The sequence below is a fragment of the Calliphora vicina genome, chromosome 1, assembly GCF_958450345.1.
Source record: "Calliphora vicina chromosome 1, idCalVici1.1, whole genome shotgun sequence".
NCBI classification, from domain to species: Eukaryota; Metazoa; Arthropoda; class Insecta; order Diptera; family Calliphoridae; genus Calliphora; species Calliphora vicina.
In genome coordinates this window covers 49875904-49893651 of record NC_088780.1, presented here as the reverse complement: position 1 = coordinate 49893651, position 17748 = coordinate 49875904, and the positions used below count along the sequence as shown (strand labels likewise).

Here is a 17748-nt window from a genome sequence, read left to right as displayed (position 1 = left end):
CATTTGAGAGCTCATTTGAGAGCTCATTGCATTTCGCTGGTATAGACTGAGAGACTCGTTGTGTTATGTAAAGGTCCGTCCATTTGTTCCGTGTTGTACTCAATTGAGAAACCGATGTTCCTCGATGCTAAATACGGTACTGTCGGTACCATATGGAGCATGTTTCCATGCACAAATCGCATTTAGCCTGATGGTCGTAGTGAATGCCATTTTTCTGGTCATTAGATCTACAGGGATTAATTTTAATATAGTAAAGAACGACTTTGTTGCAGTCGTTCTTACTGTTCCTGTTATCAGGATTGCAATTCTCATTAAAACTATCTCGAATATCATACAAATTGAGCCTCTGTTTAGTGAGAGAGAGCTACGCAAATCCAAAAGCATATAGACCATTTGTTCTTGTAACAGCAGTGGTTGCTGAGTTGACAGTCCTTGGCCGAGCGAACTCGTGTTATTTCGGTGCGTGTATACAGACCACTGATACCATTTGGTTACTTTTTTGGAAACTTTTCAACCCTCTACTTAACATGTATAATTTTCTTCAGGCCCATTTCTGGATGAATGGGTACTTCAACAAACAAAATTGTAAAAAGCGTCCAATGCATCCCGAAAAAGTCACTGATTGCTGTGGATTTTGGCTGGTGGCATCATAGGCCCATATTTATTTGGGCAGGTCATCATCGTCAACGGCGAGGTCGATGATTACCAACTCTCTTTTGGCCAGAATTGGTTGATATGGACATCAAAGATATGTGGTTTCAACAGGATGGCGCTCCGTGCATTCAGCTCATGCCACATTGGACATTCTGCACGAGCGCTTGGTTATCTCACTTGGACGTGATGTGAACTGGCCACCGATATCGTGTGATATAATCCTGTTAGACTTTTTCTTGTGGACTTTTCTTAAGTCACAGGTCTATACGAATAAGCCACAGACAACAGCGACACTCAAAGCCTATATAACCCATGCCATCAGTCAAATTCAGCTGATTTATGTGCCAGTCATAGAAAATTGGACATCGGACGTTTGCACGATGTTTTATTCCATACATAATGACATCGTTAGGCCTTTCAAACAATAACAAATTTCGATGATATGAATTTAAAGATATGACTCTTCACATAGTCTACCTAGGATTCTATCCGACTCCTATATGCCAATCTTTTCTTGAGGAATTGTTCTTCCACGTTAGCATTAACCTAAAAAAAACCATGGTTAAGAACCAAGTTTCGTCAATATAATTTCTTAGTGCTTTCCAATCAGAATTGCAGTACTCATCCTGTGTTTAACACAAGAGCAAATCATATACTGCGTCTGTACTTTCAATGCATTCAGTTTGAAAATTATCTAAATCATACTGTTAAAAACTGATTTGACTATTTGAATTTTTAAAATTTGTTCTATTCGAAAACTTATGAGAAGTAATACAAACGGGGTACAGCTGTTGCATGACTCTAATTCCACTGAATGCAGGACAGTGGGACAGTTAAAGTTCCAGTGTGTCGTCCTCTGCGTTACACGCTCTACAGATAGTATTGTCGCATAAACCAAAACTAGCCTGAAAAACAGTAGACTAAAGTTGTCAAACCTTCTTCGGATATGTTATTGAGAACTCTTTAAATTTATCAGCTAAAAAGTAATATTTTAATGTAAAAGTGCATTCATAATGCATTTGCAATTTTCTGATTTGTTTACCGTAATTAAATGTGAAATGTTTAGTAAACAGCGTAACACAAATTTTATTTATTAAAATTATTTTTAAAAAACATTATTCAGTCATTTCAATCATTGGGGCACAATTGCCGCAATAAACCGAATTTCTCTGTGTGCTCTTTATTATTAACGTTTATCCATATTCTGCAACAATGTCAGTAAGGAGAATGCTGTTTTAATAACCTGAAAATAAAGTTCTTGTTAGGGAGCGCTCACATTTAATATCTTTCCATTACACTATAGGAAAATTTCCCCATTTCTTGGCCAAAATGTAAAATTTAAATTTTTGTAAAATACATTTTTTATGCTTTACTATAAATAAAAATATAACAAAGTAAACATATATTTTTAAATTTTGCAAAAAAGTTGATTATTTGTCACTTTATCAGTTGTTTTATGTTCGATTTCTAAATAAGTTTTCATATAACGATTGAGTGCAGCAAATTTTGATACAATTTCTAATAAAAGTTTTCATAATAAATATATAGAGTTTTTAAAAATTAAAAAATGGAAAATAATGTTTAAAGTGGGTACTTTATTAATATATAGAGAGATCTTGGTGTACTCGGCTATTAGACCGATTAAATTGGAAAAATTAAAGTGACCTTACGATGAAATAATAAAATTATGAAACTGAATTTTATTTGGACTTACAAAAAAATGTTAGCAGATGTTAGTTATAACATCATACCAGTTCTTTAGAACAGTCAATTACCTACAGAATTTTTCATATTTCAGCTGCATATACATATTTGCATACTTTTTCAAAAAACGCATTTTTTCAGGGAAATACAGTGTGAAAAACTCAGAATTATTTAATGTATGGCATGAGAAATATGGTGAAAATTGTCACATATTGATGAAAGTGATTGTTCAGAAAATCTAAATCAATGTTTAGAGGAGCAGTCACGAATGTTTTGTGCAAATATAAAAACCAAATGGAGTAAAAGTTATAGGAGTTTAAATAATTTTTATAAACAACATGCCAATGACAGCAACTGTTCATAAAGTTCTTCTGCATTCACGGAAAATTATTGAATCAACTGTGCTTCCCGTTGGATGCTTCGGTGAAGACGCCTCTGAATCGCGTCATAAAATATATAAATATGATAGATTGTTGCATGCACGAAAAAGTAGCCGTGTGAATAATTTGACCCACGTTTTTAATAGAGCATTGGATACATCTGATCCTTTCATTTCCAGTATTTCTCTGAACAAACGGATTAAAAAACAGAAGAAATTAAAGCTTCCTACAGAAGTAATCAATATGCTGAAATCTTATCCTATTTCTTTAGAAAATTACCAAACAGATGAAGAGCAATCGGAAAGTGAAGAAGAAATAGAATCGTGCGGTCTTTTGAGCCCTTGTTTTTTTAAATATGGTCGATAATTTAGAATTAGAAAATAAAATGGATGAATAAATTAAAATTTTTAACATAACTAATTTTGTTTTATTATCAAAAGTTAGTTTACACTCAAAAAACAAAATAGAAGAAAAGAGTTTAGGCAAATACCTAAGAGTTACATGGACTGGATCCAGGAACATACAACCCGGTAAAAACAGTTTGGAAGAAATTTTTAGTTAATTTTATTTTTATCTTTGAAATTTTTTTTCAGTGTATGGAAAAGTTTTAATAGTCCCTCCCCCCCTTTTAAGATTCTTCAAAAATTCGAATCCAAAAAAATTATTTAAATCGGTCCAGCCGTTTGGCTGTAATTAATTATGGCCAAAAAATGGGGAAAATTTCCTATAGTGCATTATTCATACACTTTTGAAGCATTCAACATTTAAGGCATACATTTTCCCAGCTGTCAATTGAAATGACCTCTTCGAATTGAGTAGAAATAATAGAACATCATATTTCATTTCACGCATATGAATGTACCAAGGACTTCTGAGGAGAGCCTCGCCACAGCGTTGACTATTAATGAAAACTACCTCACCGAAATAGCAAATAATCAATAGTTCCCAGGCGACCAACAGTAAATACTGTACCAACGGTATAATCTTCATTAAAGATGAATTAACATTGGTGGTCTAAGAGCAAATAGAAATTATTACTGGAAGTGAGAATTAAAATAATTTTTATAAGTTTCCACTTACTTTAACTGATGCAAATGCCAACAAACACAATAGGGATATCATTTCTGCCGTTTTGAAAAACCATATTGGACTGAAGAAAGCTTCCATTTTATTTAAACACTTCACAATGTAGCAATGATGATCAACACATTTCTTGAGAGCATTACGAAAGTGACAGCGGAAATCTTGATGTTTTCCATTTTTTGTATTGCGAATTAGAATATCGATATTGCAGGTTATTTCCTTGGAACAATAGAATTCATTGATTTCGGGTGCATTAAATTTTTGTAGTTCGTAGAGTTCCCTATATCCAAAAAGGAAAATACATATATTTTTCAAAACACATGTAAGATTTCCACTCAGTCTGTTTTATGTGCAGTTTTTCTATAGCGAACGAGTACTTTGAGTGGAAATTTAACATGTATTTTGTTATTGTAACAAAAACAAAATACATGTAAAACGTAGACTCAAAGCACTCGTTCGCTATAGAAATACAGCACATTAATTCAATTTAAAGTTCTCCGCCTCTATAAAATCCTTTATTTTTTTACCTATTTTAATTACCTACTTACCTCAATTCAATTTTGTGTCTTCTATTTATAGCAACAGTTGCTAAAATATTCTTTAGACTGCAAAATAAAACATCATATTGTCCAGATATTAATATGCACACGGTCATATAAAATCCATTCGAGGTAGAATAAGCAGCTGCCGCCTGCATTTGGCCGACAGATTGAAGAAAATACATGATTTCATAAATGAATGGTTGCTTTTAAAAATAGATAGAAATAAAATAAAACGTTTATAAAATTTCAACATAGATATTACACTTGTATTGTAAAAGTACATTTTTACATACCTTATAATCGAATGGATACCAACAGGCTAAGGGCAGACTACGATCGCCAGAAGCAATGGGCAAAATAAGCCAAAATGTGGTGCCAATTAAACAACTATAGGCATACCATTTAGTCCATTTAACCGACATAAGCCAACTATCGTCCATAGTCACGTACGTAAATCCTTTAAAGTGTGCAAACAGAATTTTCTCATTTAAAAAAGTGACTGAGTATGTTCAACTGGGGTGGCCTTTATTTTGCATTTTCGGTAGTCCCAAGATCTCAAAGTAGCAATATTTAAAAGAACGGTTGTAGGTCCAACTTACTATATACGTCTCACTATGCGACCAAATAGGTCTTAAAGGAAACGACCTAAGCTTCATTTTGAGCAAAAAAAAAAAATTTAAAAAAGGGCCCATTTTAAAAAAAGTTAGATTTTGCAAAAAAAAAAAAGTCAAAAATTGTATGTCTTGAGTTACAAAATATTTATTTTGATAAATATCCCATTCGCATCCCACTAAGCGACCAAAATGGTCTTCAAGGAAACTGGGCCCATTTGAAAAAAAGTTTTTGATTTCGGGAAAAAATTATTAAAAATGTTTTATTTTTTTTTAATACACAGAGAAACAGATTCGTGATAGCAACCGAATTTGTTGCCAATCGAATGATTCGGTTGCACACACAGCATTTTTCAGTTCTAACAACAGAAAGTCAGTTGATAAAGAAGAATTTCAGTTGAGGCAACCAAACTTTAGTTACGCATTCCAAAATATTGTAGCCACAACTGTAAAATTCGGTCATCATTCGATTAGCAACAAATTCGGTTGCTATCACGAATCTGTTTTCTGTGTATTTTTTTTTTTCGAAAGATTGAAGAAAGAGCTATCTAAACAATTTGGGACATATTTTGCTAAGAACAATAGGTAATAAGTTACATGGATAAGAAAAAACACCTGCTTGGCCAAAATGTCAAACTCAGAGAGTTCTCGACCGATCTTCTCGACATCGATTTCAAAAGTTGGTTCACTTGACATGAAATGCCCCATATACTTTTTAGGTCAGAAAATTATATTGTGGAAATTACAAACGGAATGACAAATTTATATATACCCTTCTCACGAAGGTGAAATCATTGACCGATATTGCCCATTTTTATAGCCTTCGACATGAGTGGCAAGGGTATATATAAGTTTAATCAACTTTTCGTAGCGCCAAATAACTTACATACATGATTCATACATCAATATGTCGGGAATTCTTCCGGCTCGGTTGTATTTAAAATCGGCCACAAATGGCTGAGATTTAAGGAAAAACCGGGACAACCTCGATTTTTGCCCTATTTTTGATATATATCTGGATTACTAAACCATTAATATGAGGAGCCGCAGAACAAAAGGTACTTTTTCGCATCTTATTAAAAATTGGTTTTTTTGTTATTTTAATAATATTTGGGTTAAAATCTTCTAGAAACAATCAAGTCAGAAAAATTTTTTAATTAGTAAATGGGTTCTAAAAAAATTTGTACTTAACACTAGTATAAAACGAAAACAAAATTATTTAATTTCAATGTGTAATTTGTTTATATATTAGATCAGGATTAAAAAATTTCATTTAAAATATCGTTAAAAAAAACTCATAAACATACTTTTTAATTTTGTTTTTAACAAAACGTACTTTTTTTCTTTATTTTTTAACAAAAGGTTCTTTTTCCGATATTAAAATGGTTTTATATCAAACATCCTTAACATTTAATGTGGTGACTTATGGCAATTAGATGTATATATTGATAAGTAAGAAATTTGTTACCATTTCCAGGTTCATACAGTTTTTTAAGGGGCGAAATAAATAAAACTCATTTTCCCAAAAAATTGAAATGTGCGAAAAAGTACCTTTTGTTCTGCGGCTCCTCATATAGAGAATATGGATATCCAATGATAGATATTTCAAAATCCATTGCAACGATGTATATAAGTAAGTTGAATCTACAATGGGTCAAAATAGGGAAAAATATTTTTTAAAAATGTTGTTTTCATCAAAAAAATTTTTTGTTCATAAATTCTTTTTCCCAAAAAAAATTTTAAAAATTAAAAAAAAAATTTGGAAAAAACTTTTTAAAAACAATTTGGAAAAAAATGCTTAAAAACAATTTAAAAAAAATTTTAATTTTGTTTAAATAAAAATATTTAAAAAAAAATATTTTTAAGTATAATTTGGTGAAGGGTATGTAAGATTTGGCACATGGCTCTCTTACTTGTTTTAACCAATCTGCTCAGAATCACTTTCTGAGTCGATTAAGCGATGTCCGTCCGTCACGTAAACCTTGTAATCAAACTATAGGTCGCAATTTCGAAGATAATTCGACAAAATTTTGTACAAGCTTTTTGTGATGATCGGTACACAATTAGTCAAAGCTACCATGTAGGCCCACTTCCGAAAATTACATCACTGGCATAAATCTCTTAAAAATGTTGCTATTCCAATAAAATTCAACACAAATAATTTATATACATTAGGGTGGCCCTTAATAAACGAAAGTTGGATTTTGGCCATTCTCACCCTCCAGTTTGGTGAACATTAGCAAAAAAATCATCCTGAAAAAATTTTAGGTAAATCGGTTGGGGTTAAGACGTGCCGCAAGCCCTCTGAAGTTTTGAGATGCATTTACAAGGGGAAAAAATGCATTTTTTTCAGTTTTTGTAAAAATTTTGCCATTAAAAAATTACTTTTGTAATTTAATTTAAAAGAATCGAAATGTGTACGTAATTGTCGTTCTAATGAGACATAAAAAACAGAAATCGGTCAAAAAATGTTAAAGTTATTAAAAATTCGCCAGGCCATTAACGTGTCTCAGGCCACTAGAACATGAAATGTAGGAACAAAATTAACATATTTTGAGAAATATTAAAATAAAAGCTCATTTTTACTTAAAATATGTCCATATTTACTTGTATATGAGTTTTTGTCTTCGTAGGATACCGTTAACCTATTCTTAGGTATGAACAAAAAAATTTAATTTTTTTAACGGCAGTTTCAAAACTCCATTTTCAAATTTTTAAAAATTTTGTTAAACAAATTTCAGAATTTTTTGATCATCTCATTGGGATTTATTAAGAGTATAATAGGGAATAAAAATGTGAAAAAATTATGAAAATATCTCTTATAGTTTTTCCGTACCTGCGATTTAAATTTTGAAATTTTCGAGAAAAACCAATTATTTGGCAATTTTTATGCCAATGAGCTCTATTTCCTTACTCTTATGAATTTTAAGTAAAACCTATTCAGAATATTATAGTCCAGATAATTCAAAATATACTCTGAAACTTCTACTAAAATCGGAAGACGTTAACCCTTAAATCGTGAAGGTCAAAGGTAAAATTTTTCAATATTTGGAATTTCTCTTGGAAAGATTTCGAAATGATCGAAATGTTGTATATTTTTGGGCCGATTTTGATGAAGTTTAACAAAAATATAACATAAACTCTAGGGTTTATAATAACAGCACAAGAATGGAAATTAACGCTTAATGGCACTTGGGGTTAAAATGACACCAAACTTTTAAAATCATAATTTTTTATGGTTTTAGAAGTTTGGGGTCATTTTAACACCAAGTGCTATATAGGGTTAATTTTAATTTTTCTGCTGCTTTTGTAAATACTAGGCTTTGTGTTATATTTTTGTTAAATTTCATCAAAATCGGCCCAAAAATATACAACATTTCGAACATTTCAAAATCTTTCCAAGAGAAATTCCAAATATTGAAAAATTTGACCTTTGACCTTCACGATTTAAGGGTTAACGTTTTTTGATTTTAGTAAAAGTTTCAGAGTATATTTAGAATTATCTGGACTATAATATTCTAATTAAGTTTTGCTTAAAATTCATAAGAGTAAGAAAATAGAGCTCATTGGCCTAAAAATTGCCAAATAATTGTTTTTTCTCGAAAATTTCAAAATTTAAATCGCAGGTACGGAAAAACTATAAGAGATATTTTCATAATTTTTTCACGATTTAATTCCCTATTATACTCTTAATAAATCCCAATGAGATGATCAAAAAATTCTGAAATTTGTTTAACAAAATTTTTAAAAATTTGAAAATGGAGTTTTGAAACTGCCGTTAAAAAAATTAAATTTTTTTGTTCATACCTAAGAATAGGTTAACGGTATCCTACGAAGACAAAAACTCATATACAAGTAAATATGGACATATTTTAAGTAAAAATGAGCTTTTATTTTAATATTTCTCAAAATATGTTAATTTTGTTCCAACATTTCTTGTTCTAGTGGCCTGAGACACGTTAATGGCCTGGCGAATTTTTAATAACTTTAAAATTTTTTAACCGATTTCTGTTTTTTATGTCTCATTAGAACGACAATTACGTACACATTTCGATTCTTTTAAATTGAATTACAAAAGTAATTTTTTAATGGCAAAATTTTTACAAAAACTGAAAAAAATGAATTTTTTCCCCTTGTAAATGCATCTCAAAACTTCAGAGGGCTTGCGGCACGTCTTAACCCCAACCGATTTACCTAAAATTTTTTCAGGATGATTTTTTTACTAATGTTCACCAAACTGGGGGATGAGAATGGCCAAAATCCAACTTTCGTTTATTAAGGGCCACCCTAATATACATATGTATATTGGAGTTAATTTCAAAAATTTGATTTGCGGGTATCATCATTTTTCTGAAGGTTTTTGAGTAAATAAAAATAATGGCGTCCTTTTTTCTGGAAAATTTTCACTCCTTGTGGCCTAAAGGCGTGGATTTTGAGCACATTTTTCTGTAGAGCAAAAACGGTTGAATATATTGCAAATCTGATTTCACCAATGGATTCTGCATCAAACATTAATACAATTGATGTCTTTTGAATCCTTAAAAATAGTTTCACTAATCCGCAACAGGGGGCGCAAATCTCATAAAAAAATAAAAAAAAGGATTTTTGATTTTTTAAACATGCATGATGAAAACACATTTTAAGCTTATCAAAACGGTACCAATGTTTCCCTTCTATGACAACCCGTTAAAAAGTTATGTGGCTTTAAAAATGTTTTGCTATGGCAAACTACACACAAAAAAATAATCGAGGCTATATTAACTAAGCTTAAATAGTTAATTTATTTTTATATGAAAACTAAAAACTAAGTTTTATTATCTATGCCAATAGGTAATTCAAACAATACACTTTACCTAAAAACTATGTAAATATGACTATTGGAATTAGTTATTTGATGTTTGGTATCTTTTCAGATGTTGTTTTTGTTTATTTTATTGTCAATTTAAAATATTTTTGGTGCAAAAGGGTATGTATGAAATTATCTAAAATTTTAGTTATATTAACTAAGAAACATTGTAAATGCCATTCTACCCTTGCGCTTAGTTAAATTTATACTCTATTCTTAGGAAATATAACCTATGGATTTTTTTGTGTGTAATAACAAAATTTCTAAACATTTTTTTACCAAATTTTATTTTCTTGTTAAATAAATAACTTTGAAGCCTCATAACTTTTTAAAGGTTAGTGATAGAAAGGAAATATTGCTACCGTTTTGATAAGCTTAAAATGCCTTAAAAAACTAAAATTATTTTTTTTTTATATTTTTATGAGATTTGCGCCCCCTGTAGTGGGTTTGTGGAACTATTTATAAGGATTCAAAAAACATCAATTGTATTAATTTTTGATGCAGAATGCATTGGTGAAATCAGATTTGAAATATATTCAACCGTTTTTGCTCTACAGAAAAATGTGCTCAAAATCCGCGTCTTTAGGTGTGTTGAACCACCAGAAGGAGTGAAAATTTTCCAAAAAAAGGACACCATTATTTTTATTTACTCAAAAACCTTCAGAAAAATTATGATACCCGAAAAACAAATGAATTGACCTGGTCGTAAACGAACTCTAATGTATATGTATACTAAAGTCATGTCACTAAATTTTAAAACGATCGGTCTATAATTAGTCATAGCTTCCATATAATGCACACTTCCGAAAATCATTTTAATGAGTATAGATTTCTTATACATGTTGGTATTCAAATAAAATTCAACCAGAGACCGAAAATAACGGGTTCACTTTCATTTCAATGGTAAATTCTCATTCGCAGCCATTTAAAAATAATTTTTTGTGATATATCAATAAGAGATATATCAGAACATTTTAGGTTACGGGTTGAGAGAAACCGAAATGAAACAAACACAAATAATCTAGATGAGTGATTTATAATTTATTTTTTATTGTATGTAAATAAAAGAGAAAGTAACAGTTCTTAAGAACAAGAACAAATGAATTGTTTATCTCACACCAAACCATTAAAAAACAACAAAAACAAATAAAGGTCATACCAAAGCATTTAAATAGAAATCACTTTATAACTGTTATTTTCAGTGATTTATTTTTATCACAAAAATATAAATCACAAATTGGGTTTTTTGGTATATGGACGAGTTATTTTCGATCTCTGATTTCAACACAAATAGGTTTCATATATACAGAAGTCATGTCACCTAATTTTATGGCGATTGGTCCATAATTAGATTGGTGTAGGGTATCATATGGTCGGGCTTGACCGACTATACTTCCATACTTGTCTTTTAACATTGAATTTGTTATATTTTTTTGAAAATATGTATTGTTACTTCAAATAAACTGTCAACATTATTCGGTTTTGCAAAAATTGTCAGCATTTGGTTTTTAGATAACGGCGAACAATTTTAGACCTTGGTAGCATCGAAAATCACAAAAAGCTGCATAATAAACACCACCCTAATGTGCACTTACCAATGGCAGAACGTGTTTTGTACTTTAAATTTATAAAATCAATTAAATCCTCCAGCCTTTTTGGTCGCAAGCGACGAAAGTACAATTTCACAATGATTGTCCATAAATAAATAATTGTTTGCATCAAACTACTGACCAATAATTCCAAGTCGTCATTGTGGTAATTCAAATAAATTGTGCACATGTACAAAATCACAATATGGATAACGACAAAATTGAGAAAAACTTCTAATATTAAATCCAGCAAGACGCCCAGATCATACAGGTTGTCAGGGAAGCGGCGTTCCAAATGAAACGAACACATGTTAGCGCAATATCTTATTAAACGTATAAAATTAAAAAGATCTCTTCGTTTAATAGACGTTTCCCAGTCCATTTCTAATGTTACAGCTTTACTGATTTCAAAATTTAACACTGGCATTTGATGTTCATATCGTCTCTGATTTTTGATTTAAATGAAGTAATATTAGTTGTAACTCCTATTCAATAGTTTAAACTCTTACTTACTCTCATTTTCTCAATGTCTGGTTATTTCTTATCACAGCGTTAAACTGAAAGTTTTCACACAAAAATTGTTTTAACTGACTGTTATGTACTTACTATACATTGTTATTAATTTGTTAAACTAAATTTGATTTCATCAATAGTGCATGTATAATGTTTGTTTGTATGCATGTTTGCTTTAACTCTCCCAATATAAATCATTTTCGTATAAATATAGTGTGTACGACTCGTACAGTACGAGTAAAATAAACATTGAAACTAGGGTTCCTGATAGAGAAAATTAAGCCGAAAATTCCCGGGAAATTTCGGTAATTTGTCAATACAATTGGGGGATTCTAAACTAAAAAAATATTTTATGACATTATGACAATACGACCTAATAGGAGACTGTTTGAATCCCCCAAATAATTCTATTATATTTTATTTTTACAAAAAACAGTGCAATTTTCTAAATATTCATTGCAGACCCACAAGAGTATATATATTCTCGGTCCTTATGAAATTCTAAGAAGATCTAGCTATGTCCTTCCATCGGTTTGTCTGTTGAAAACACGATAGGGCCCAAATAAAAGGAGTTTGCTGGCTGAAATAAGGCTCCGATTGTTTTTTTATTTCATTTTTTACCAGGGAGACACCTAGGTCCTTATGAATGTTAATATTTCTCACATACCAAGGCGCTGCTGTTATCATTCGTAATATTTTATTTTGGAATCTTTGAATTTTTCCAATATTAGAAGCTGAGGCGGTGCCCCATAATTGAATTCCATAGCACCATATGTTCCTGAAGTACTTATTGCATCGTAAAATTACGGTAGAAGAACCACATAAACGATTTGGCCCCGTCCAATTTATGAATTGCCATGAATATGGACACACCAAGGCATATTGCAAATTGCCACCCGTATGTGTTATTTGTGGAGAGTTGCATAACACATCCCTATGTAACAAATCCAAGGATGATCCTAAAATGAAAAAATGCAGCAATTGCGGAGGTAACCACACAGCGAACTACAGGGGTTGTCCTGTCTACTCAATTGTTAAAAAATCACAAAGCCATAAACCGAAGATTTTCCACGCTCAGCCATTAAATAACATCAATTTTAACTACCCCCCGTTGCAACAGACATATGACAACAAAGAAACATATGCTAATGTACTAAGAAACAACCAAACTCAGACGCAAGTCCGTCAACCACAAAACCAAAATATGAACCCAGAGGTAAGAGAGCAAACGCCAATTTTCAATTTTACCAGACTAGAATCTACAATAGAAACTCTTGTGCAATCGGTAAATAACTTTACAAACTCAATGAGTAACATGATGCAAGAAATGCTTAAGATGCAATCAATGTTATTGCAGGCTGTGCTTAACAGACCATGAACTGCCTAAGAATATGTTTTTGGAACGCAAACGGCATTCGCCAACATAAAAACGAACTCGAGTATTTTCTAAAAAGTCATGAAATTGATATAATGTTAGTTTCGGAAACCCATTTGACGTCTAGAAGTTTATTTAAGATAAATGGATATGTTTTTTATGGCACAAATGATCCAAGAGATAGAGCATGTGGAGGCTCTGGATGATTGCTACAGAAACCTATTAATTTCGTCGATATATTCACCTCCAAGGTTTTCGATTACTGACAAATATGAACATTTTTACGAATCTCTAGGACCCCGATTCCTGGCAGCTGGCGATTATAATGCTAAGCATACTCACTGGGGATCAAGACTTGTAACCCCGAAAGGTCGCGCTTTGTTTAATACAAATTCTAAACTGAATTTGAATGTGCTGTCGAGCGGAGAACCAACATACTGGCCTACTGACCCAAGCAAAATACCCGATGTCATTGATTTTGCAGTTACAAAAAATTTACAAATGGAACTAATATAGGTTAAATCTTCATTAGAATTATCCTCGGATCACTCATCCACCTTCGTTACTCTATTGAACCCCCTAGAAATAGTATCCCCGACTGGTCACTCTGCAATATCAAGCACGAAAATAAATTGGTTGAAATATAGAAAATATATTAGCACACACAGTACTCAAAAATTTTGAACAAAACTTAAAACTTGCTGTTGAACACGCCACTCAAATAACCCAACAAATAAGATACAATAGACTCTATTCTGCAGACATTGAACAGTTATTTAATAATGCCCACAGATTAGTTACAGTTTGCTATTACAGCACTGTTATTTGAAAGCATTATGCTACTTTTAAATCAGCCTTTAAAATCGTTATATTTGAATTCAAGTACAATTTCGTAACAGTATGTATATTCTGGATCCTTATAGATAGCGGTGTCGATTAAGCCATGTCAGTCTGTCCGTCTGTCTGTCTGTCTGTCTGTTGAAATCAACTTTCCGAAGCCCCCAAATAACTTACATACACGATTCATACATCAATATCTCCGGAATTCTTCCGGTTCGGACCGAGAAAATCGGTCCAGGACAATCTCGATTTTTTACCTATATCTGGATTAATAAGTCATTAATATAGACAATATGGATATCTAATGATAGATATTTCAAAGACCTTTGCAAAGTCGACTTAATACAAATAGAAATTTTAAGCTCTTTAAAGAATTATTGGCATGTTTATTATTAAAACTCTTAGGATATTCATATTTCCAAAAAAATAATGACAAAATGGTGGTTTATTTTTGTTTATATAGATTCTGATTTGAAAAAGTTCACTTTCGAAACTAGGAACCCTAATTGAAACTTATTTGAATGATTATATGTAGTTTAGGGTCGATTAGATTATTAATTTGCAGTGCACTACACAGTGGCGGCGATCCACAGTGGGTGAACTGAAAAAAAAGTGGAAATAAATCTGTAACTTCTAAACGAATAGCCCGATTTTAATAAAATTGTCCATGGCTATAGAGGAGGTATTGATAAGTTTAATTATTTGGGCTTATAACACCAAGGGCGACCGAACCACAATGGCCCAAAGTGGGGCACCTCGTTTATATTAAAAATTAAAAACGATGCCAATTTTTTTCATTATTATATAGATGGAATCTAATAGACGAGATCAACAAAAAACATTACTTTAGTCGTATATTATCTTTTATAGTTTACGAGTTATTAGTATTTGAAAAGTAAAATTTTATTTTATTTACCTACCTTGGTCAGTTTTTTTTTGCTAATAACTGATCCAAATCTTTCCTGATTATCAAAAGTTATGAGCACTCAAACTTAAAAAATTAAAATCACTGTAACACAATAAACAGGCCTGTCACATAATTCCATTCCGATCGAAATTTGAATTAATTCCGTATTTTCCTTCTTCAGGAAAAGTAAAACGAAAATTTCTTTCAGAATGAAACCACTTTCAGTTTTCAAAGTGGAATTAATATTTCTTTGTTATTGTTTGTTTTTCAAAAATTTTAATTAATTTTTGTACCAAAAGCTTCCTTTTTGTATTAATTTAAAAAATGTTGTGAAATTTAAATCAGAAATATAGAATTATTAAATATTTTTGGAATTAATAAATTACACGGAATCTGAAGAACCTAAAACGATATCGACCGGAATAAAAACTACGGAATTGAAACCATTCCGAACAAAATGTGTGACAGGCCTGAAAAGCTTGCACGAATACTATCAGGTCTGTCACACATTTTGTTCGGAATGGTTTCAATTCCGTTGTTTTTATTCCGATCGGTTTTAGGTTCTTCAGATTCTGTGTAATTTATTAATTCCAAAAATATTTAATAATTTTGGATTTCTGATTTTAATTTGACAGCGTTTTTCATATTAAAACAAATGTCTTCACATTTGTGTACAAAAATTGATTAAAAATATTAGAAAACCAAATAATTTCAAACTAATATCAATTCCACTTTGAAAACTGAAAATGGTTTCATTCCGAACGAAATTTTCGTTTTACTTTTTCTGAAGAAGCAAAATGCGGAATTAATTCCATTTTCGATCGGAATGGAATTCTGTGACAGGCTTGTATATATTAAAGTTGATAAAGGAATCTCATGAATTCAGCGTCACTGTCAGCAGAAAAAAAAAAAACACATGTTTGCACTATTTACTATTAAAAATCAATTATTTTAGAGCGTGCTTTTGTTAATAAACATATAATTTAAATGTCAGTGAAAAATAAGTGTTATTATTTAAATACAAATGAGCGTGAATAATTGGTCTATTTAAAACCTTAAAATTGTTACGATTTATTACAAAATCTAACAGGAATAGAAATTCAGAAAAAAACAATATAAACATTTGAGACAATGAAAAACACAAAAAATAAAAAAGGGTCCATTTTGAAAAAAAGTCAACAGTTCCAATTCGCATAACACTAAGCCACCAAAGCCTTTTTTTGAGCAAAAAAAGTACATTTTGAAAAAAAAAGTCAAAGATTTTATTTTTTTTAATTTAAGTAATGTTTATTTTGATAGATATCCAACTCGCATCCCACTAAGCGACCTACCTACCTTTGTACAGTGACTCACAGGTTATTTGATGCAGGTAAAATTATTTTACAAAACCGAAAATTATTCAAAGTTCATTCAATTTATCAATCAAATTTTATATAAAATGTAATGATATATGTCCTGTTATAATGCTGAGGAAGAAAAAATAACAAAAACCAATCTAATTGAAGAAATATTAATGAAAAAATAATTTTCTCGTTAAAATAAACTCACAGCATAAATGATGCAGTATATTTTATAAATTCTCTGATAATGAAATAACGGTGCAAAGCATTTTTTTCTGTTTAGGCGCTAAGCTAAGGTCATTTTTAAAGAATTTTTATAAAAAGAAGTTGAAAAGATTTTAAATTTTAAAATGGGAAAACAAACTTCAGTTGAGAAAAGAAAAGACGCTATTCGTCATTTGAAACAGTGCAAAATCCAACGATAAATTTTTGAAATTGTTGCAATTAGTTCCTCAACTGTCCAGCACATTATAGAAAGGTTTCGCAACGAAAATAGAATAGACGATAAGGGTAGATCTGCGCCAAATAAACTATTTAATAATGCAGATAAGATATGGATTGTCCGTAAAGTTAAAGAAAAACCCAATTTAAGTGCTCCAAAGTTGAAAATAATAATAATCCGTTTATAAATACTATTAATAGAAGACGAAGAATCGAGTTTTGTCGACAACATTTGAACAAAGACATTTCATTCAGGAAGACCGTTATTTATGGATTTCTCCAAACACAAGACTTCCTATCAGACCTGAAAAGGTTATATTTGCTTTCATCCGCAAAAATAACGGACTTCCTGAATGAAATGTCTTTGTTCAAATGTTGTCGACAAAATTCAATTCTTCGTCTTCTATTAACAGTATTTATAAACGGCGTCGGGTAAAATCGGTATCTCTACATCTCCGGAACTAATAAAGCTAGCACAAAAATATCCAACTTAATCAGAATTTATGGAAAAAAAAGTGGACAGGTGTGTGTTGAACTTTTTGATGGTTATACTTTTAAGGGGATAAATCGAGCTAAAACCCATTTTTTTTATTTTTTTGTATCCCATATCTCGGAAATTAAATTTGAACGGAATTATTGTCTTTCTAAAAAAATGTCAAATGGATTTTGGTACTTTTTTGAAATTTGAACATATAAGGGGTCTTGATTGGTACTTTTTTTACAAAAATATTTTTAATAAAAACAAGTAAGAGAGCTATATTAGGCTGTACCGAATCTTATATACCCTTCACCAAATTATACTTCAAAATAAAAATTTTAAATATTTTTAGGTAAACAAATTTTTTCAAAAGTTGTTTTTTTCTTTTTTTGGAAAAAAAACTTTTTCGAATTGTTGATAATAATTTTTTTTTAAAATTTCCATC

The 17748-nt window shown here is 30.8% G+C and overlaps 1 protein-coding gene across 1 annotated transcript; it reads right to left on the bottom strand.

The window, feature by feature from the left end:
- Window positions 1-1813: 1813 nt before the first annotated feature.
- Window positions 1814-11827, bottom strand: LOC135949027 (odorant receptor 83a-like). Its single transcript, XM_065498484.1, has 6 exons — window positions 11416-11827; window positions 4657-4820; window positions 4370-4566; window positions 3819-4101; window positions 3483-3752; window positions 1814-1897 (listed from the first exon to the last, which is right to left on the bottom strand). The coding sequence occupies exons 1-6, from the start codon at window positions 11789-11791 to the stop codon at window positions 1841-1843; spliced, it is 1347 nt and encodes a 448-aa protein (XP_065354556.1). The 5' UTR covers window positions 11792-11827; the 3' UTR covers window positions 1814-1840.
- Between the last annotated feature and the right edge of the window lie 5921 nt (window positions 11828-17748).